The sequence below is a fragment of the Rhagoletis zephyria genome, unplaced genomic scaffold (assembly GCF_001687245.7).
Source record: "Rhagoletis zephyria isolate East Lansing unplaced genomic scaffold, Rhagoletis_zephyria_1.1 Rzeph_scaffold_02285, whole genome shotgun sequence".
Lineage (NCBI taxonomy): Eukaryota > Metazoa > Arthropoda > Insecta > Diptera > Tephritidae > Rhagoletis > Rhagoletis zephyria.
Window position 1 is genome coordinate 31198 of NW_016159369.1, and position 23962 is coordinate 55159.

Here is a 23962-nt window from a genome sequence, read left to right on the forward strand (position 1 = left end):
TTTGATGTTTTATATTACTGTTTAATGAGGCTATATACAACTTGTATAATAAAAACAACTTAAATTTGTTAAACATTCATAAAAAATCGCTAATATCTGCTATCATTAAATGGTAATAGGTCATATATAGACACCCGGCTAATAAAGAAATTCATTTAAACAAATTTTAATGCATATGTGAGATGATCGTAAACGAAAAATAATCAATAAAAAAAGGTACCGGTCCCCGACGTAATAGAAAAACTGCAGCCGGTCCGTCACACTCAAAAGTTTGACGAGCACTGTCCTAGACCACGCGCCCACCCCCACTAAAATGGAGGTAAATGTTTTATTGAATAACGCAAAAATATGACCGACCAACTCCGCGATGAAAGTTATGTAAAGTTTGTCCGCAGAATCCAAATCTAGTAAAACTATGTACTTACATACATATATCCTTAAAAAAAAATTGACTTCGGCTCAGTTTATCTCACTTCCGGGCGGATCCGGAAGTCGGTAATTCGACCAAAAGGTAGAGCATCCCTGACTTGGAGATTCATATTTTTCGTGTTCCAATAAAAACATTTTCGTCCATGTCAGAAGTCCAGGACGAGTTTAGGTATATTTAGCACCGAGTTGAAAAACATTTTTACTACTTTTTTTACTTGCGTATATGTATGTATGTATTTATATTCGAAGTTGTTACATGTACATAGTATGTATGTTTCAATCACACTTGGAGATCGTTTTGTGCGTTCGGGACGAAAGCTCAATTTTTATAGATTAATGTCATTGCAGCTGCTGCCCGCACACCGCGTTAGATTCGCCAACGCCAAATTGTAGAAGGCGTGTTCAATAGGCAGCAGCTCATAGCCGATATTGTTTATTTGATGCGGATCATCTTCTACGTCATACGCCTCAACAAAGTTCTGAAATATATTTTGTAATTTAAAAAAATTTTAGTTTTTCAAGCCACTACTTACCTCTCTATCATCGAATTCGCAATACAAACGATCAGTGATACCCCTAAAGTGTCTCACACACGCGTATGTATTGTTCCAAGCATCCTGACAATGGCAGTCTGATTCTGGCGTACACTGCGCTAATCGATCCTTGCGTGACCAGGGACAGCCTTCATTGTAAGTGTCGCTGTTACCCTCTCCCCAGTGTTGCACCAGCACGCTACGCCGATACTCTTTCCCACCCAATTCGCCGTCACTGGCACTTTGCAAAGTCACTTGTATTGGCAAGCCATCCATTTCTGTATGCGAATGTAGCCCCGTCCATTGAAGTATGGTTGGCATTAGGTCTAGCAGCAGCGTAGGTTGCGACACAAACACACCATTTGGCACGCCAGGACCGCGCACCATTAGCGGCACGCGAATGTCCGTCTCGTAGGGTTGTCGCTTATCCCAAGGCTGTGCATTTTGGCCCATATGATAGCCATTGTCCGATGTGTAAATTATGTAGGTGTTGTCCAGTTGCTGCTGCTCCGTCAACGCTTCAACAATTGCGGCAACCATTTCGTCTACAGCAAGTAGCGTCTCCCAGCGTTGTTGGTAGAAGTTATCAAGCAGCTTTACGGTCTCGCTTGGTATGGGACGTGTGGCGGCCACAAGCCAATGCTTTTCTGGAAATATATCGAGGGAAAAAATGTAAAATTTTACAATGAAAACTGGTGGCACTCACCTTGTGGCAGAGGTACGCGGTTGAAGTTTGGCGTTCGCAGTGCCTTCACATGCGCAAAGGCACCACGATGCCGCTCGGCTGGCGTATAGGGCGCGTGCGGCGCTGGAGGCGTGATCATTGCGAAAAACGGTTGCTGCTTGTTGCGCGTTTTCAAGAATGCCAACGCCTTATCACGCAGTAAATCTGTTAAATAAGTGTCTGTGTAGCTGACATTGCGTATATTTTCGCGTAGCGTGTAATTGTAGTAACGTGAATTGCCATGCAAGCCATAGAACTGCGTCCAACCCGGTGGCACCCGTTCGCCGCGAAACTCATTCAAGTATTTGCCACCGAAGAAGGTTTCGTAGCCGCCATCGGACTGCAGCAGCACAGGCAATGCTTGTGGTTCGATTTTTGTGAGCCAGCGGTGGCCATTGCAGCCTCCACTCAGTGAGTTGTTGGTAGTGCCATGATTGTGTGCGTACATGCCGGATAGCAGACTGGCGCGCGAAGGACAGCACAGTGGCGAGCTGGTGTACTAAATAAGATGGAAAGTTAAAACGAACCTTGAATAAAATCCTTGTCTGAATATTTACACCTACCGCATGACCGAATGTAGCGCCGGCTTTGCCAATCAGCTGTTGGACTTGCCTCATCGGTGTCATGCCCTCCAACGTCAGGTCTTGGTCATCGCTTAGTATTAGCACGATGTTGGGTTTTGCGTTTGCCTCACCGGCTTTTGTGGGCGTCAAGGACACCAGCAGCAAGTAAGTAACAACGGCCAAGGTCAGCTGCGATTTTCGCATGGGATGCATAACCAAAATAGTCCTCATGCTGGGACAGATTTTCAGTATCATCAGCGATGGATTCTTTGGTTTTCAGCGTTTTTGGATATTTTTGAGCTGCTCCGAAGTTAAATATCAATCAATTTGATCATTTGCTGCCTCTTGTTTTGCACAATGGAAACTAGATTTGCAAAACAAAACAAAGCGTGAAATGACATTGAATGTTAACAGAAAAACACTTGATAGAGAGACTTAATTGAGAACGTTGCCAGACCGGTGAATATGAGGATGATGGCTGTTATAAAAACAAGAAAAAAAAATTTTTTGTAAAATTATCTAAAAACTTGACCGTTTTCGGTAGTATCATAGATTCGGTTCCCCAAGTCCTAACTTACATTCACCAACGATAAAACAACAAACATTTAAAGGACTTAAGTTTATTTGCTCTAAAAATATTACGATATTGCATGTTTTAACCAAATAAGAGTGTGGATAAATTTAATTTTCTATGGTTTGGAACAAATGTATAAAATGAGAAGATTGAATGTATGCCATATACCTAAACTATTTGTTGAGAAGTCGTTATGCGCGGAAGAAGATTCGCTTAAACTACAATAGCAATTACAAAGGAATAATAAACCATAGCATTTGTTTAATGTCAAAGTGCCGCGCCTTTTGCTACTGTCGCTTTTATCATTCACGGTCCTCTTATACAACACGTTTTACTTCGAAGAAGCGTTTCAGATAGTACACTTGGCCGATGGTCATCAGCACTAGTACCAGCGCTTCGAAAGTGGACCACAAGACAACGCGCGAGTTGGTGCTCTCGTTAATCGAGCGATGGATTTTGTCACGCACCTGTGGAAAACGATGAAAATCCCATTTTATATACGGGCCATTTGATTTCTTTAAAATAATAAACTTACATGCATGTATTCCTGCTCATGCTTCACGCCCGTCAGCGTGCCAGACAGCTGCTGAATCATGTCCTCCAACTTGGTGTGACCCACCTCTTCTTCGCTGGGCGCACCGGCCGGACGATGCGGCGAATCGCTTACTTCAATCGAGAACATAACCAATTTTGGTGTCATGCTGCTACGCTCGTTGTTGAAGCAAACACGATAGACGCCTGTCGAGACAGCGGCGAAGGTATATTTGCCGGAAGATTCCTTCTCACTTTCGTGTATAACATTGTTATCCGGGCCAGTTATTTTGATATCAATATCGAGGAAGCCGCCTTCGATAACTTCGAACGTGATGCCTGCGGGGGAGGATAAAATAATGAAATTAGCATAGCTGTGTATTCTTATGGCTAAAAATACTCGCCGAATTTGGTGCCGCCTTCCACCTTCTCGTGAAAACACTCTTCAAGGTGTGCATCAACAGTGACGATGAACGCTTCGCTGGCACGCAGCAGTTGTAGAAGCACTAGCGCACATAAAGTTCCAAAAAGTTTGAGGTTCATAATTGCTGAGTATATGTATTCGAATTTCCACGATAAAATCTATAAAGTGTGATAAATTAGTTAAATTCTTCAATGTTTTTCTCTTCGAAATGATACCAAATCAGAGGGCCACGTATAAAAGCAGGTTTGTGACAGCAGAACTAGAAAAAAGAAAAAACAGCACTGTCAAAATGACATAAAGCTCAGGAAGTTTAAGTTGGCAGCATTGCACAGGCACAGTGGCAGGAGCAGATGAAGAAATGAAGAAAAATTATTAATAGGTACAGTTTTTCCATAAATTGTAAAATGTAAGTAAAACACCAAATGAGAATTTAAGAATTAGAAATGGAGAAATTTAAGCAAAATTGATTAAATATATTCAACAAATATTTAATCTTTTTCTAATTTTATATCAACGTTTGAATATAATTAATTGAAAAAATGTAGTAAAAATAAAAACTTAAAATTCGGTTATTTGTACAATGCTACTGTTGTGGTGGGCGGAAGAGGAGGTGTGTCGCCTAAAATCATATCCATTAGAAAGATCACAGCCCATACTTTAAGAAAAGTAAAATTCAAAAAATAAGCCGAATTTATTAAAAAATTAGTACTCGGAATCCAAATCATAAAAAAAAATTCCAGTTCTACAAATATAAAAATAAATTGAAAAAAAATAAAAGAACTTGCTGCATTTTATTTATTTTTTTTATTGTATTATTTTAAATAAGTCTATAAAGTTTTACACAATTATTTTAAATCTAGAAAACAGTTCCCAGACAAAAACGTAAAAGGATAAAAAAATATTAAAATTTGTACAACTTTTTGTAAAGGTGTTTTCACGAAATTATGGCCCAAATATAGTAAACCTGCGTTTTTATTTATTACTCTGACGTCAGGATTGTTTTTCAAATGACTTTGAAATTTTAAAGATATGATTAATTCAAAAAGTTATTTAAAACTATCAGTGCAATGTAGAATAACAATATGGGTACCAAATGAGAGGTACCAAATGGAAACAATAAAGTTTTTTGATTTACAAGGACGAATAGGTATTAAAAATGCGCTTTTAATAAATTTAATCTTTTTAAATTAATAAAGCTTGCAGGACGAAATTCGGTGATGAGGTCGTGCGTATATTAGTCCGCAAACAATAAAAAAGGCAAATTTTCAAGGATATTTAGGCACAAAATTTGTAAAGGGCATTTTCCATACCCATTCGTCCTTACGCACCAAAAAATCTGTTATACTTCTATAGAATTTTAATTTTTTCTTTAAAAGATACCCTTATTGTTACCTACATTGCACCGAACTTTTTAAATAATTTTTTGAACTTTTTTCGTGCGTAAAATTTACTGTCGCACGGTGTTATACATATGTAAGCAATGTATTTTTTTTTTGTTTCATTATCTTAGCATAATATGAATTAATTTTATTTTCTTTAATTTAAATTTCTCTTTTTTCATAATCTATTTTCAATTTTCGCATTATGATTTTTTTTATATATTTTTTTCAGGAATGGCCATTAGAATTATTTCACCGTTCTCACTGCGAAAACTCTCTCAAACGAGTCCGCGCCCGTGACCCCATTTTTCGGTTGTGCCATCCCAATTAAACTAACCACTTTGAAACTTATTGCACCCTTAACGAACGAGATCAGCTGTTGAAACACACACGCAGTAACAACAGCACATAATAGACACAATTAGAGCAAAGCCCAACTTACTCATTGCGTTGGGAGTGTAGGGAATGTAAAGAAAATAACACCGACCTCAACAGTGGGTGACTTTTGCGGCAACTGCGCATTGACGCTCCGCTGTGGATGCAGCGCGCACTGATAACTGGTCCATGACATTTGGAAGTGGAGCACAAGCGTTCATCCGGTTTGTGTGCTGGCTGGAAAGTCTCCACAGCATGTCAAAACGCGAGCGCCGTGCGCTGTGCATGTGTGGTTATGTATGTGTGCTGCGCGCGAGCAGAGGACAAGAGGCGACGGCGGATACACTTCGCTTGGCCAACATCCAGTGGCTGGCAGTCGTGCGTATTCATTCAAGTTTGCTGGACCACAGCGGGAACCAAGATAACACAAAGGCAAAGTGATCAAATTAAAATTAAATAGATTGCATTGAATGAAAACGTTGAAAGAAACTTTATTATAGTGCTGTAAGCAGATAAGGTGTGTATCGAGAAACGTACGAAAAGCACACAAAACGGAAGTGAAAATTAAATTCCTCAATTATGCGAAGGTGTGTGAGTACGCGTGACCAAATGCAAGTGTGTTTTCGATGCTTCCCGTTCCCGGCAGCCATTGTGTTAGACGTTTGACATTCGCTGCGAAAAGTATGCGAATTAAAGTGCTGCGTTGAAATTGTAAAAGTTTGTGAAAAATTGTGAACTATAAACCAGCAATATCGACTGCACAGCATTCCGCCCACTCGCAACCCACCCGCGTGCCAGTGTGAGCATTCAAGCGCATAAAATCTCGTACCTGTAGTTTGCCCCAATAATCGGCAGCCGCAGCACAGGTGTGTAGCGATGCGAAATCCTTATTAATTGCACACATATTACAACAGCGAACCACAATGCGTACAGCTATAACAATAAACACAACAATAGAAACACCAATAACATACAGTTGAAACTATTTTAAGAAGAACAAATAACTGCAGGTGAAATTGATTGCACTCGTTGGCTTAACGAACACATTTGCTGCCAATGCTGCATAGTTGTCGTTGTTGCCACAATACTACACAAGTGCATAAATGTGTGCGAAATTCTCTTCTACCTCCCAGTGCGTGACTTGTGAGATTTGGGTGTGCAGCCAGAAAATTGCTGTGTCGAATGGGATTTGGTGTGTGAATTGAAAAAATTGCAGCACTCTCAATAAGCAAGTGAAATACTATAAAAGCGAGGAAAAAATAAACAAGTGCGAAACTTCATGTATGTACATGAAGTTAAGTGAGCAAGAAATCGGTGTAAGAAAAAAGTTAGGTTATGTGTAGTGCATATACAGCGAAAACAGGAATTGAATCAATGAAGTGAACACTGGTGCGAATGAGTAAATTGGGAAAGAAAAACAAAAGCGTTTAAAATAGAGTTAAGCGAAGCAACTGCGAATATTGAAAGCGTGAAAAGTGCAAAAAGTCGTAGCATAAAACAATACTAGTGGAACTAAAGCGGGTGAGGGTGACGAGAGAGGGAGCTAAACGTTTTCTATACGCTTCCGGTGCGGTCGATCCTTTACTTTGCAGCCATTTTTCTCCTTGCTGCCCTCGCATAGACACCTGCCGCTACGCCTCCCGCAGTGTTTGTGCGCTGCAATGGGTGCAATGCCATTAAAATGCATGAATTGGCATAAACAAAGGGTCTGCAGCTGGTGAGTTGCAAAAACAAAAGGTATGAGAATAAAAACAAAAACAGCAACTATGATACATATGTAAGTATTTTGTAAGGGGGCAGTGTGTACAAGTGTAAGTGATTTACATATATATTTGCGGCATCTGCGACTGCTGCGAACAGCAGTAAAAAAGTGTGAAAAATTTTGCAGAGAAGGCAAAAATCGCATAATTATGTGAAGCTACTGAAGCTTAGAAAACAAAAGAAAGTGGGAATGAGAGAAATGAAAACGGAAATAGCTCTGTATGTATGTATGTATGTATGTATGTTAGAGTGAGCATAGACAACTGGCATTTAGTATACCCTTTACAAACTGGTAATTTTCACAAAAGGCCTTAAAAATTGCATGAATTCCTTTAAAAAGGTTTCACTAAATCTAAATTACTTATTTACTTATCCCATTCATGGTCACCTTTAAACAGTTTTTTAGAGATCACACCATTCCAGTAGCCGAATCAGTAGTGAAACGTCGTTGCTCTTAAGTTTAAGAAGAAATTGTGTGTTTTTCCGTATAAGGGCTGCTGCCTAATTGGCTTGCAACCCAATAGACTAAGGGCTGGTTACTCCAACTCAACTTAGTTTAGCCAATTTTTTAGACTTAGTCAAGAATAAGTCGTGTAAAGAGTAGGCTAACTTTTAACTTAAGTCCAAAAAATGGCTAAACTAAGTTAAGTTTAGTTGCAGAAACCAGCTGTCTGGTTTTATATATCTCAGAAAGCTTTCCAGTTGCTAAAGTATACTTTTAGATGAAGCTGTACAACGAGCTAACCTTTTCCAGCAATCACTTCAAAGCCACCAATAAGATTTAACAAGCTGAATAAATTTTAACTGCTGATTAGACCACAAAAAACTTTTATTTAGAACTAGCAAATGCCCGGTGTGCTTCACTGCGCCTTAAAAGTATTTTTGTGTTGTTATTCCCTCCCAAAACTCGTATGGGTTCATTCATAAAAAAACAAAATAGATTTAAAGAGCTTTATGAAGTGAGATTTTCAAACAAATCTTTGATTTATGAAACACACTTTATTTCTTATGAATAATGGTGTCAGTTTATGTATTTATCAAAGGTATTTAAACCTTATAATTCGATTCTACATTACGTGCATTTTCGTAAAAGGTGTACTAATTCAGTATTTACCTTATCTTATCACTTTGACTGAAAAAAAAACTTTTCAAATAGTTGGCAACCGCTACAAAAATAATTTCGGCAGTAAACTTTTTCAAATCTTTTTAGTTTTATTCCCATATTGTAATATTTCATTTGTTTTATGCATTTAGTAATTCAATCAAATTTTTTCAAACAGGTGGCAACCCTCATCTAAAATATTTTTGGTAGTAAACTTTCCTAAACCTCTTTAGTTTGATACCCAATATTTAATTTATCTTATCAATTAAATCAAATTGGAAATTTCAAACAGATGGCAACCTTCCACAAAAATTTTTTCGACTGTAGGCCGTCTTAAATATATCTCTTTTATTGCAATATCTATTTTAACTTATAAATCTAATTAAACTGCAATTTTCAAGCAGGTGGCAACTCTATAATTATTATTTTTCCGATATTTTAAGTTAGACTTTTAGAAATGTATCGGCGAAAACTGATTTCGATTCGAGTTTTCGAGTGATGCGCGTACAAACATACAGACAAAAATTCAAAAATTGTTGATTTGGCTTCTGTTGCTCTAGTAAAGACCCCGCATATTAATTTTTCCTTAAAATCTATAATGTAGACATCGGCTTGTTACAATTTTACACTTAACAGAGAAAAGAAAAAAGTGTAGAAACTTCAGGTTGCGAAAATTTGGTGTTTTGTATCAAAAACATTATTTTGCACTTTGTAAAGGGTATACAAACTGACCAGTTGCAGAACTTGAAATACCTTAACAGTTTCTGTTGCTTCGTATAGCTAGCGGCAGCATTATGAAGTAGTCATTGTAAGGGAACAAAAAAAAAATACTATAGCAAAAAACCCTAATAGGGAGAACTAACAAACAGTGAAAGCAAAAACACCAACACAAATACAAAAGCTGTGCCATTTAACAACAACAAAAAAGTGTTATTAGTGCCGGGAAAAAATTGAAAACTTTACACCAGCCAACCAACCAAACTGAATACGTGAAGGATAGTTAAAGTTAGTGTAATTATGTTGAACGCATTCACTGACACCTTTGTGCGACACAGTTAGTACGTGGGTCCAAGCAAATGCCATGCTGCAGTGAACAATCTGAGAAGTCACGCGTGCATACCAGGAAGCAAGCGTACAATAGTAAAAAACGAAACGCACAGCTGAGACATTTACGTTGAACAGGTGCCAGTTGGACATAAAATAAAGGGTAGTGACATACCACATAAAAAATGTCACACTACACCAACACTCATCGTGTTACATCCACCATGACAGTTGTGTGCACGCCTGTTGCTGGCCTAATTTTTATGATGAGCATGTGCGAATCCTCGAGGCTATAACTTCAGGTGAGTTAAAGTAATTTAAGCATATAAAAAGAAGGGTTAGATTTGGTCCTTTAATTTCCTTTTGCATGCACGCTGATTGTTTTCTGTCCATTTTTTATGGTAGCACATTTTTGACACATTTATTCCCTTACTTCCGCTTTTTATTTATGTAAATTTTTTCTTATGACAATACGGGGAACTTGAGCACTTCGTAGAAAATTGTAAATAGTTATTTTGCAGCGTTAAAGCTTTCGCAACCCGACTTATCATTAAACATCGAGTTAGGGAAATTTCCACTTGTCATGTAGGTTAAATAATACCGACATTGACGCGCGCGCTTCATCTTACGAAATAATCAATCTTCATGTCAACAGTGCCAAGCGTCTATTTCCACTTACAAATATAAAATTTCAACAAGAGCTGCAGAAGGCAATCAAACAGCCAATTCCACCCAGAATTGACATAAATTTATACATTGGAAATTGAAAATGTTGAATAGTGTGTCAGTGAGCGTATGTGGGCGTAGTGTCGTAGCGTATAAACATACGTACAAACGTAGGAAAAATACTGCAAAGAGCAAATAAAAATGTTAAGTATGCGCATTAAAAATGAGCAGAACCCATGTAATGTTCGTTGGCGATTTATCGCGACATAAGCAGTAAAACAGGTGGCATTCGTTGTTGAGTGAGGTACATACAAAGTTCGAGGCGTGGTTTTCCTTGTAAAAAGGAATGAAAATAAATGAAATAAAAAGAAAAAAAATCTAGCGCGCATTTTTTCCACAGAACGAGTGCCTTTTTTTGCGAATAGATGCGTTTCTGCTATGTCGTTCATTTGCAAAATGACAACCCAGCAAAAGTTTCCAATTCATCTTGCAGCAAGCAAATTATGTATATCGATAATCTTAGGCTGCTTACGCAAACAGTTAAAGGCGCATCAGGTTGAAGCAGCGTCGTGCCCGCATTGCGACTCTTCACTGAGCGTGAATAAATAATGGGGCACGAGCAAATTCAATGCAAATTTCTTAGTATAAGCGATATAGGGACTCGATAGAAAGTAAGTACTATTTCAACATCAAATATATTTTTGCTTGATTAGAGAAAAAGTGAATGGAATATAGTGTAGCGAGCGACATTTTAGAAAGCACATTTTAATGGGATGCTCTCGTAGCATTTCGGAAAATTACTTTATTACACCTTTGAGCTTATTTTTCGCGTTACGATGCTTTATTGCCGGCTTGCGTATTTTATTTCCATGCCAGAAATGCGTATTCCTCTAAATAAACCATTTCAGAGCTTTACATATTGTCGCTCGTATGCCAGAAACATGTATGTGTAAAATTGATAATTTTGGGAAATCAAGCTTGAAAGTCCTTTTTTACGAGACTTAATCTCTACATTTATGCAATTCAAATTGTAAAATATGTGGTTTCCGTTTACGCATGGTGTTCTGGGTTTTGGTATAACATAGAATATCCAAAGGTTAACCAAGTCAACCCAATAACTCAAAACTGATAAGTTTGCACATTCATGCTTCTGGCATACGGATGGCGATATGTACATGCACGTATATGTACATATATGTATGGGTCCCTTGGTAGCCTTAGACAGTGAAATTGCGAAAAGGTGCTTAAGAGGTTAGATTTTAATGTTTATCTTTCTTCCAGTGCACCATAATAAAAACTAGATGTGTAGGCATAATTCTATTTGCTTCTTGTGTATTGCTTGAGGGCCATTTGTGATGTGTGTCGTTTGATATTGTATAACAACTTAATTATGCATACACATATTTTGCTTAAATTATCTGCCATTGCCACCTAAATCAAACATGGAAGCCACAAAAGGGACACGCATGTCTAACTTCAGATTTCCCTATTGCTTTCGCATACTTGTTTACCATTTCGTTATCAAGAATATGTATGCATACATATGTGTGCAAAAAGATGCTTACATTAATTCCCACACAGCTTCAAGAGCACTGATTAGTGTGTAGAACTGGGGAATGAAATGCTTGGGTAGTAAACTGTTATCGTTTTCACTACGCTTACCTGGATTATACAACAGCGCGTTTGAAGCAAATACATTTAAATTTTTTTTCTCTCTCTCTCTCTTTCTCTCTACAAACGCACAACACTTATCCANAGAAGCAAATACATTTAAATTTTTTCTCTCTCTCTCTCTTTCTCTCTACAAACGCACAACACTTATCCACACATGTTCATTGGCTACAGCTTGAACGCACCATAGCCCAAAGTCACAGTGGTGTCGCTTGGGAACTACACTCTGTGTTCAATTTCGCCCCCTGTATTTGTTTATTTTCCTCCTTCGCGCGAAATCCTGCAAAGTTTTGTGTATGGCCAGCTTGGTTTGCTGCCGTGGTTTGCGCGTTGGCTTCAGTGGTTGGCGATAACGATGAAAGTCATAAATTTTTATATTGTAACATATTCGCTTTTATTGCGCGTTGCCACCTGCCTGGAAAGATGGATGGAATGCGTCAGGTGTTCCGGTCAGGTAGCCAATATATTTCTCCTCGCATACATTGCGATAATAATACAATTCTAAGTACATATGTATATACATTTTAACGGTTTTCGTTGCTGTTTTTCTCCTTTCTCATCTAATACCGTTAAACTAATGATATTGCCTCGTTGTTTGCGTAATTTGACAAATGTGACGAGCTAAATGCGGTCAAACTAATGCCATGCCATGCCAAAGCATTCGCTCGATTTCTAAGCGACTTGGCAAGACTCCTTAGCGGCATCAAGAAAACCCAATTCACACTGCTCGCCTCGCACTCCCACTTGATTTATGTCAGTAAATTCACAATAAAATTAAATTTATTAATTTTTCTCGCTCAACGGAAGTGTAGCTTCTTCGACTGCATGTACAATGTTTAGCAGCAGGCGTGTGAAATTGGCAAAGCGACCGAATCATTACCATAAATCGCTCGGCAATCTTTATAAATCGTCTATGTTGTGGGATCGTAAAAAAGTTTTTCCGGGCATTTGATGGGCAATGGTGGTGAGATTGCTTTTCGCTTTTCCTTCTTTTTCTGAAACAAATGCGTTTTCATCTTGCTTAATGCGACTGGGCTATGATATCTGTCAGAATTACATTTCATTGAACTGAGAGTTGCAAAATAAAGCACAGGCGGTGCTGATTTGTGGAGCGAAATGGAATTAATTTAATGGTGTGGCAAGCATTGAATAGCAAAGTTTTGTGGTGATAAGATGACAAAATGAAAGGATTATGCAAAGTAAAACAGGCTTTAAAGTGAGCATAAAATAAGTGTAATAAAAAGAAAAAAAATAAGGGTATGAATTCGAAAATTAGAAAAAAACGGAAAATAAATAAAATATATAAGGCGTGTGTGAATGGGTAACAAAGTTCTCTGGGGAAAGCTGTTGAATAATATAAATCTGTGTCTGTTTATACTGCGACATTTTTGATTTTAATCAAATAATCCTTTTTAATGCCGGCTTGAGGGCAGTTTAGTTCTAAACTGCACGACAAACGAGACGGACGTCGTGGAGCTAAAATTTAATTAATCCCCTGAAGACGATCTCCGGAGGAGATTCAAATATATTGGGAAATAATGTATTTGATTGTGTTTTAATACCATTAACACCCTGACTGTTCAATAATATTTTTACTATGGTGAGATAGTTTTGCCAATCTGCTGTGTAAAATGAAATATTTTTTGACAGCAGTAAATTTTTGATAACCGCAGATTTATGCGGAATAAACTATTTATTACAAATTGAAGTGAAATTAATATTTTAAGAAAACATCTACCAATTGATTACAATTCATCAATTTAAGCTTTTATTTAACGAGAAATTACACACATCAACAATCTTTGTGATCGTAAAAATTTGTTGTCGAAAATTACACTAGCCTCATCAGCTACTGAAATTTCATCACCTCATACTTCTCAAAAATTTACTCGCCGCGAACTTTGTTACCGATTCACTCACGCTCATAGTAAAAATTGCATAAAGCAACATCAATCCCAGCCCTTAATACTGTGCTTTGAAAGTACGAAGTAACACAGCTTTCAATTTATTATTTGCGTTTCCCACATCTCACCTATTAAGTCATGGTGAAATTATACAAGGTGAAATAATAAGAACTTAAAAAGAGACTTATATTAATTTGACAGTATCTTATTCGTAAATTTGCTTTTATTTATTTTTTTTTTAAATGGCCGAATGACAGAAAATAAAGCGAGGAAGCTAGCTGTTTTATTACTTCACATGCTTTGCGCCATGCTATTAAGTCCCTAAATTGCAAATGTTCCCAGTCGGGGGAGTTGGTAAAATAAATTGTATACTTTATCCCGTTTATGCCCATTTACCCGGATCGTTCTTACTCATTGCTTCTGTATTGGGCCAAGCAAGACCGATTGATTGTCCATTTACTGATATGCTTGATAGCCAAATATTGCAGAAACACTTGAAACAGGCCAGATGAAACGACTTCCTTATACTCCCTGCCCTCTAACTCATAATCCTTGTCTGATTTTTGCCAAAGAAGAACCCCAAAGGGTTTGACGGACTCTGTCAAACTAGCAAAGCACCACAGTTGTTTCTCTTCTTTGCCAATTGACGCCAGTTGGCAAATACCAAGTGAAGCCCAGTCCTTCTCCAATTGGTATTTCCAACGCTGCTACCACCAGCGGGTTCCAACTTGAATACTTTCAGAGCCGGAGCGTCGGTGTTCATGCGAACGACATTCGTTGTAAAGCTCGCATACAGCTCATCGTTCCGTCGTCTGCGCTTCTCGCCATCGTCAATGCGTAAAGGCCCGAAATACTCCAAAAGTCGCCTCATCGGATGTCGTCATTGTCCATGCTTCTGCGCCATATACCAGCACGGGCATGTTGGGTGACTTGTCGGAGTTAGAAAATATGGGAAACTGGGTATGCTGAAAAACTGTTGTTTACTTGGAACATGAAATAGGCAAAACTTTCTGCTTTAACCATCTCTTGAACCTTATTCGTAGGTAATTTTCGAACTAGTCGGTATCTTACACTGAACGAAAGGTCCGCATAAAATTTTTCAAAGTTGCGATTGGTTCGAGAACAGTTTATTTTAATGGATTCAAGGTTTCACCGCGATCCTTCAAATGTGTCTAGTTCCGTTATCATCCGCCACCCAAGTTGTACTCACGACAAAACGAGTCTACGGTCCTTATTATTTCCAAGAATCTACAGCTACTTGAAAAATTTTCTCGATGAAAGTTTAAGGCTCGTTTGGGCCTACCAAGTTTATTATAATTTTCATCAAAACAGCAAGCCTATCTGACGTTGATGCCTCCTAGCTGCCATAAATAATTGCACTTTGCTTATAAAATTAAATTCTACTTAGAAAAAACTGATACAGGTGCAAATTACAAGAGCAGATAAATGAAAGTCATATTTTGCTCATATCTCACCTCACTGGCTATTTTGGCTTTACTTTAAATATGCAAATTATACAGACATCTATTACCCAACCCAAGTGACCGCTGTTACATGCTATGAAGCTGATGGATTACCTATTAAAAAGTTTCGCCATTACAGTTTAATTTTGCGTCTAGCAACGCCTGAACCCAACAAAAAAAAAACAAACAAAAAAACATGAAATAGGCACAACTTCCTGCGGTTGCAAAACTGTCGTGCAGTGACCTTTTTTGACGTTTTTTCCACAGAATCGAATCAACTTCCTTTTGTATGATAACAACTTGCAGATTACTTTTGGTAAACACAACTTTTCTGTTATTGCTGTTTGATGTAAATTCTCATTCCTATTCTTGTTCATAATGCCATACGATTCGTTAAAAATGTAAACAAGGTGACTTAGTAAGGTTGGGGGTTGGCTGAGATGGAGTTGAGTTCAGTTGAAAGGAATTAACTAAAATTAAACGAGAGTTAAGTAAATTTCTATTTGTAAGAATACTCGGTTATTACCCGCCTAAAGCTTTTCCTTTGCTCTTTGCATTCTGCTTCCTCTTGGCTTTGTCGTTTTGGGATGACCTAAATCACCTTGCGCTTAAAAATGCTGGTTTCCTATTTCCTTGTTGCTTGGCCCATTATGACCTGCCTGAATCTACAAATACATTTGGTTAAACGCCTTTTTCATTGTTTTGCGTACTCGTATATTCACTTTTGCCCTCTTCAGCACCTTTTCCTATTTATTTCTGGACTACAATATTTACTTAGATAGCTCAACCTTTCAGTAGCTACATTCTTTGTCAACAACTTATGTCAGTCACAATCTGTGCGCAAGTAAATTCTTTAATTAGAAATGTATAGGTCGTGGAAACGCTTGCTGATAAAATGAAGTTCGAAAAAAGCTAATAAACTGAGTGAGATGAGGTATGAGAAAAGGGTTAATTTGGGAGCTGAAAGGCTAAGGTATAGGACGAAACACGAAAAAAATTTTACTCACAATTTTCACTTAAATTTAAATTATTGATGCGCCAAAAGTAGCTTAAAAATACATAAGTTTAATCCAAACTATTACGGATAACTTTCCAGACACTTTCTTATTTTTAGGCAATAAAACTAGCCATGCTTGAAGATGAAAAATTATGCTTGATGGTAATGTTTAGCGCGTATTTTGCTTATGAGCACAACAAGCGTACAAAATCAGCGAAAACTATATATTTTTTTATATTTCCATTATGATTGATGATGGTGATTGACTGCAGTATGTGCTTGCTTAGGCAAAATTTTGTTACCTGACGATACTACTTCATCTTCTAATGTGTTGTGTAACATTCCTATGCCTAGGCGGCAATTATTTCTCATATAAAATGTGTTAGGTTTTGCTCGACTGTCATGATTGAGGTAACAAATTATATCTAAACTACGCACTTCAGAAAAATTCTTATGTTATAATAGTATTTTGCATATGCACACTCTCTTTTTTAGTTGACTAGAAGGTATGCTTGATAGGGAAACTCCATGATTGAATCATATTTTTTTTTCTTGATTTACATAAGTATTCTTAGCTTCGATTGTAATAGTAAAACTAACACAAAACTTCGCAAATTTTTCTCAGCGTGCATTTGATAACGTTTGGGTAAACTTTTTTTTATATCTTAAACACCGCTTTCACTTGTCAATCAACTAGCATGCTCTACTTTATTAGGAGCTTATTTTGAGCAGGTTGATGTTTACGAATTCTTTCTTTGATCCCAGCGGACATCTGACGGCATAAGGATTGTTTGAATAGAGTAATATTTTTACGTATTTGCATACTTTTGAGCGCAGAACTGCAGGTGTGTACGCGAGTGTATATTTACTTGGGTCGCAGTACCTTAAACTGCTTTAATGCCGATTAAAGCGGTTCCGAGCAGAGGGACGGATTTGTAGATGGTATTCTAAATGCCGAATTTGTTGTTATGACAATTTAATAAGCCGAAAAAGGCAAAATACCAAATGTAATCACAGATTAATTTAAGATGAAGGAAATGGAAAACGTATTTGATTACAGCATAATAAATGAGCAGGAAAATAGTGACAACAACAAATATTGCCGCGTTGCAAAGTCATTGCACTGAACCAACGGAATCATGCTGCCAACTGTCGAAAGTGGCGTGTAACTATGAGATAAGCACCAAAAAGGAAAGCGCGCTGATGAAAAGTGCCAATAATAAGAAAAAATAAGAAAATAAAGTATCTAGCATGGACGAAAATAGCGAAAGAGCTCGCTATGCGTGTGGCATAATAAATGTCGGTCATTACCGTTTCGTACATGAGCATGCAAACATAACTACCCATATGTGCCGGAACACAAATACCAAAACACATAAGTACTTATGCACATTAGAACGTACCACCTTATAAGCAAACAAAAAAAAAAGGTCTCCGTATACCCATGGATCTAAAGTTTCTCCGCCTCGGCATTTACAGTCGGAACTTAGAATATGATATAACGATGTTTTTGCCGAGCAGACAACTTTTGGCTCAAGGTTCATAGAACAAGATCTCAGTTCCTATCTCTGTAAAAGCATAAACAGGCGGCAGCGTTGATCCGGATCAACTCGGGAATTAACTGCAGTTGATCCGGATTAAGTCCGAGTTAGTCCGGATCAACGCTGCCGTCTGTTTAAGCTTTAACGTCCCACGCTAATCCATCTCCAAAATTTGTTTAACTATTGCCATACTTCCTTGATTATTCCAGTAGAACTATTTAACAAAATTTGATTGCCGAAGGTAGGTGTCACTGAAAAATTTAAAACGCAGACCTCTACGTTCGGTCAATGACTTTTTTTTTAATTTGCCTTGTAAAAATACCTTAGACGCGGAGGCGAACTTTTTTTTCCGGTGCGGTCTAATGCACATACATTCATAAATATAGCGAAATCATCCCTGAGTAAGTATGTGCGAACACAGTGTCAATGCCATTCAAGCGCACCCCGTTAAGCACACAATGATGATTGGCAGGCAGTCTTTGCTGCTTTGAGGCGGCTAATGATGGTCGGCCATCGCCAAGCTTTGGTTGCTTGTTTGTTTATCTTCTTTTTAGTTTGTTGTTAGTTTTGTAGTTGCGGCTCATGTCCGAAAACTTTGGCACTTGCGCCCATAACTGGCGTAATTTTTGACGGAAGTTGTAATTCATTTGGCCTTAATTGGATTGGAGTGTAACTAATTTCGTAGTTTGAATGGCGTTTACAACATTTTCCGTAGTTGAAGGCTTGTGAGAGGGAGGTAAGCATACAACTTTGAATTAATAATTAATAGAAATGGTTGTGAAAAATTTAAGAAAACAATAGCATCTGACAGCTTCTGGAAATCCGGTGGGGGAAATTGAGCTTGTGTTAGGGTGTATTTATCTGTTGGTTAAAGCTTCAAAGTTATTTAAAACAACGCTCGAAGTATTACCAAAAATAGGCAAATGAATCGTAATTAACGATGCTTGAGCACTTTTAAATAAAAATAAATAAAAAAATCATGCATTCAAGCATTATTCATCGAAAATAAGGCCAAGTGTAACAACTTGTGCGCATGAATGGTGAACATTATTCATGTCTATTCACTTATGAGAATGATTGAACATGATTGATTATACCTTTGCATGCGTATTTACGTTTTTTTTTTTCAATTTTGCGTTAAAGTAAAGCATTTGAATGCCAAAATACTAACTTTTGAGTACGATTGAGCTTGACTGAAAGAACCTACACCACGGGGCTCGCATCTTTTTATAGTTTTGCTTTGAAACAAATAAATTTGACGCTTAAAATAAACTAATTATGACTGTTTAAGCATGATTGAACACGATTGAACACTTGTTTTTTATCCATATATTACGTTTTTGCGCCTGATGATCCACTAAGACTATTTTCAGTTCTTGTCTATTTATAAACATATTTACGGGCATTTTGTTTATGGACAACGCTAAAACATGAAAAGTTCCAACTTCCAAATGGGCACCCTATACTGCGCTTTTATTTGCTCATGTAAATTTAGTTTACTAGGCAACCAAACTTAACATTAAATAAACAGCAACGCCACCCTGCCCAATACGCCTGAGGGCCTATTTATTTGTTTGTAGTATGTAGAACGTAAATTCAATTGTTCAATTGTCGGTCACTGACGCCTTCGCTGTTGTATTTATTTAGTTTCTCCTGCTTTCTGTGGCATGACCTAAAGGTGCTCGTATATGTGTGGTTGTTGGTTCGCCATATTATTTACATCACATATGTATGTATGTACAACTAAGGTTAGAAATTAATTAAAATGCCTGTTTTCATTTATATTAAAACACGGGTGGGGGTAATTGTGTTCGATCGCGTTGTCCTGGTGACGGTTGGCGGGATGGTGGTGAGTTGGGGATGCTTTGTGTAAAATGTTGTGTTAAAAATTAATGATATGTGGCTTCTTACGTAATGGCATTGTAAGCGATTGTGCGACAAACAGGTCAACAAAAAGCAGGGAGGGTAGTTATTTCGGGTTATGGGGCAAGGAAAGCAGGGAAATTGTGCAATTAAATGATTTGCAAAAGCGTGGGCAAGTGAGGCAATAAGAAATGGAAAGCAAATGAGCGGAAGACTAGAAGACCACGATTGATTAATTGAATGTATTGTGTAAGTAGATATGTACATATGTACTGGAAGATATGTGCTCTACTCGATTTTATTAGTTGTCAACATGTATTTGCTGTCAATCAAAGACAATCCCTTTCAATCAAGTACGTGAGGGTCATTTTGGAGTATTTTAAAATTTATTTGTAGCGTTTGGATTTACTAATCCGCAAATTAAAACTATCAATCATTCAAATTTAGGAAATTTAGGGTCAATCGTATGCTTTAAAACGCCAAAAATGCAGTAACAGCTTAAATTCCCTTATTCTGTACTATTATATATATAAAATTTAAAAGCCAATTTTTTGTAATCGAAAAACTCCTTAAATAAAGGGCTGATTTCAATGACTCATATTTGTTCCAGAGAAGCACTTAGCGGTGTTGTCCTCATACATTTCTTTAGTATAAATGTGTTTTTTTTGCTAAGTCTTGTAAATAATAACAATGAAAAATTACGAAATCACTGGTCAATCATTCAAATTTTACGTCAATCATAAACTTGTGTGGCCAGAAAACATCCATTGGTCTTATATCAGATTTCAATTATTTAAAGCTATCAGAGAAAATGTTTGCTTGACTTACTATTATCACTCAGCCCGGGATATGATAGTACATCATAACCTTTTGCTAATAATTTACTTTGCTTAGTAGCTTGCATTGAATATCATTTCGCGCCATGTAAAATAAAATTTACTACTGCAATAAAATTATCATCAAGCAACGTCAAGCACAAAAATTTGAACTCCTAGATTTTTTATTTTGCGCAGAAAAACTACTGAAAGTAGCCGAAACAATGCCATAGTGTTGTAAAGCTACTAAATTTTCTCTTATTAGTTTTCAATCATATGTTTTTTTTTGATTATTTTTTCTAACGCCATATTCGCAAATTGGCATATGTTCATGAAAAACACATTAGAAGTAGCGCTGGTAATATAAACTCATATTTATCTATCATCAATCATGCATAAACGTCAACAAGCAAAAATTTTAAAACCTTTTTGTCATGAAATTGTATTTATTAGTCAATAATCAGCAATTTTACGTGGAATTGAAAGCTCTTTAAAAACTGCATATCAAAATATTTACTCAATCATTGCGAAACGTGAACAATCACACCAGTATTTCGCTTTTTTATTCGCCAGAGTGCTGTAAAAAACTATTTTGATTATGAAATTTATAGCACCCTAAGGAATTTAAAGCTAGTCAACATCGATCATAGTCAATCATCAATAGTCAGTGACAATAAAATTTACTTCCATATCCACGGCTTGGTTTGTCTGCAGATTTTTATTTTTATTTTTTTTTTGGATTTTGATGCAGTCGCCAAGTTTTAAGCTATATTTGATAGGCACTCAACAATACCCTTTTACTGCTAAACATTTGAGCAATATAATTATGGCTTGAAAAATATTACGCTACTGAAGTCCAACTAAATTTGATACTAGTAGAGTGAGTTGGTGTTGCTTGGATTTGGGTGCAAGTTGTAAGAAAAAAAGTGCACTAAAAAACTCCGCTCATTAATAGCGATTTCAATAATTAAATGGCGTTGTAAAATTAATGTTTCATAATTACACAATAAGCGTGCGTAATCACTTATCCGAATTATCGCTGTTGACATAAAGCTTAAGAATATTTTTTTTATCAAACATAATTTTGTTTAACAGCAAATAGTAGTAGTCGTTACGTAAATTGAAAATTGTCATTAATGAAAATTTTTATGAGCAAGCACGCTATTAATTTGATTGAATCGCGATTGCGACACAACTAAAGCAGAAAAAACTACAGAAAACAGCGCTACCACTACATACATACATATAAGTATATATACATAACTACATAAATGAAAATTGAAATTAAAATTAATTAAAAAAATTAAAAATATGTCACTTGGGTAACGAGCCACAACCAGCAAGGAGCGCTGGCGTAACATGGCGTTAATATTAATGGACATAGTCATTATGTATTTTAATAAATTTAATGTCCTTAACGAGGCACTCACCAACACTCAGCGCTTAGCAATCACTCACTCATTCACCCACTCACACTCCGCTACTGCTCTGAGCTCAACAATTGATTTCACCACAGCAATGCCACTCATTTTCCATTTTTATTTCCTAGTTACTTTGAAAATCAAATCGAAAATTTTAAGTGTTGTCCCATCTCTCCAATTTCCCAAATGATTTATGTTCAAACTCAGCAAGCTGCCACCGACAAGCTTCGCCTTGACTAATTTCCGCACAAACTGCAAATATCGCAGTGTGTTTGTTTAAAGTGCCCGCAATAAATCAAATTAATTGCTATGCGGATTTCTGAATTTCTCAAACGCAGCTCAAGCAGAGTTCAATTCCATGTCCAGCAAACACAATGCGCCATCAACAATGGTGTCTTTGTTCGTGCTTGATGCGCCTAAAATAGCTAATCATCGAAGTGTAAATAATTACGTTGGCCCTATAATAGACTTTTCATTTCACTTTTGTAGGGGAAATTTGGGTACAACATCGGCATCAGAGCCACAATTCAAAATTACAAATTTTATTTGCCCCTGCCGGTGACTGACTACTTTCTAATGGCAAAAAATTTCCACTGCGTTTCAGTTGTTCTTTCTTGTCAGGAGATTGACAACTTTGACATAAGCCAAAAACAGTTGGAGGGTGACTCGGCAAAATGAGTAGCGACTATGTGTATAAGATGTTTTTAGTACGTTCAATCAATGATCAAGCAGCGCAAACTTTAATGAAAATATATCCTCAACAAATTTCTTTTATCAGCTCAAAGTTCTATAAAGAAAATTAAAGTATTTGTTAAAGGTTATCCCTCAGCGCAGTCATCAATCACGTTATAGCATCAGAAATATAAGCGCATTTGAGTTAATTTTTATAGCCTTGACCTGTAAGTTTAATAGCAACAAAAATATTACCACAAAAAGTCAGAAATATGACTTCAGGCATTTGCAAATGCATAAAAGTAATAAAAAGTTAAGAAATTGAATCAATATTTTAAATACAAGAGTTGTTAGAAATGCATGTCTCTTCGATCAAGTTATAAAAAAGCAAAGCACAAATTTCATGTATTTTACCAAAATAAGCGTTTAAAAATACATTAAAAATTGAATTATAAGAAAAAAGTAATTCTAAGCCTCGAAATTCAGTATCAAGTATTAAAAATTTGAATATAAAAGTTTTTAGCGCTAAAAAATTTTCGGAAAAAATATCGAGCTAAAATGCATAGCGAGCTTAAGCAATTCTTAATCATGATCAGGAATTATTAAATTTAACTTAAAATTAACTTTTGCGAAGTACAGAAGCGAAAAGAATTCTAGTCTCTTCATCTCGTTATCAATCACGCATCAATCATAAGGTATTTATTGGTAAAATTTTACCAGTGCTAAAAATTTTAGCTAAATCCTTCTTACATTTACTACACGTAGCGAATTTTCAACACTTCATACTTTAAAATAATTTTGATTATGAAATTTTGTAATTTTCAAGCTTTATTGATCACCACTACTTGAAATATAATTTTGAAATAAACAATTATGTTATTTCATATCGTAAATCAGTCATCAATCATGGCCGGGAAATGCAATATTTGCATATTAGTGTAATTAAAACCAATTTTGAAATTATATTTTGTAGCAGCAATAATTAAAGTCACTTACTTTTGTTAACAATCATGAATCAAAATTTATAAATTTCTACAAAAATTACTTTGAGGCGCTAGAAACCAAGCAAATATGTACTCTTTTTATAGCACTTCTAGCAACATTTCCATATCATACATCGTCAATCATCAACAAGCATTTCAAAAAAGTGCTTAAAATTTAGTTTAACATTTAATTTTTGTTTGAAAAGTATTCTTGATTATAATAACTTATTAAGCAAATGGCACCGATTGTTATCAATCTAGCATCAAGCATTACCAAACATTATCTTGAAAACCAAATAACTAGAAAAAATGCATTCGGATTACTTTTTGTCGTAATTTTGAAGCTCCATTAATCATCAATCATGAGAGGTAGTTAATGTCAAAATAAATACGTTAAACCACGTAAAAGTTTGTATCATTTCTCACCACTACTTCTAACACACATCTTCAGAATAACTTGAATTTTCAACAAAATTTTCACAAAAATGCTTCAATCAGCATCAATTGCTTTCGAGTAACATAGCCTA

The 23962-nt window shown here is 36.5% G+C and overlaps 2 protein-coding genes and 1 long non-coding RNA gene across 3 annotated transcripts; 1 reads left to right on the forward strand and 2 right to left on the reverse strand.

Moving 5' to 3' along the window:
- Positions 1-180: 180 nt before the first annotated feature.
- On the reverse strand, positions 181-2666 carry LOC108366483 (N-acetylglucosamine-6-sulfatase-like). The gene is made up of 4 exons (XM_017620905.1): positions 2250-2666; positions 1669-2185; positions 963-1609; positions 181-908 (listed from the first exon to the last, which is right to left on the reverse strand). The coding sequence occupies exons 1-4, from the start codon at positions 2502-2504 to the stop codon at positions 756-758; spliced, it is 1572 nt and encodes a 523-aa protein (XP_017476394.1). The 5' UTR covers positions 2505-2666; the 3' UTR covers positions 181-755.
- Positions 2667-2853: 187 nt separating this feature from the next.
- On the reverse strand, positions 2854-4085 carry CHOp24 (transmembrane p24 trafficking protein CHOp24). Its single transcript, XM_017620912.1, has 4 exons — positions 3994-4085; positions 3759-3936; positions 3359-3693; positions 2854-3290 (listed from the first exon to the last, which is right to left on the reverse strand). Exons 2-4 carry the CDS (start codon positions 3895-3897, stop codon positions 3141-3143), a joined length of 624 nt encoding a protein of 207 aa, XP_017476401.1. The 5' UTR covers positions 3898-3936; positions 3994-4085; the 3' UTR covers positions 2854-3140.
- A 1434-nt stretch (positions 4086-5519) lies between these two features.
- Positions 5520-9223, forward strand: LOC108366490 (uncharacterized). Its single transcript, XR_001848090.1, has 2 exons — positions 5520-7269; positions 9176-9223. It is a non-coding gene; the product is annotated as an uncharacterized LOC108366490 (long non-coding RNA).
- The last annotated feature ends 14739 nt before the right edge of the window (positions 9224-23962 follow it).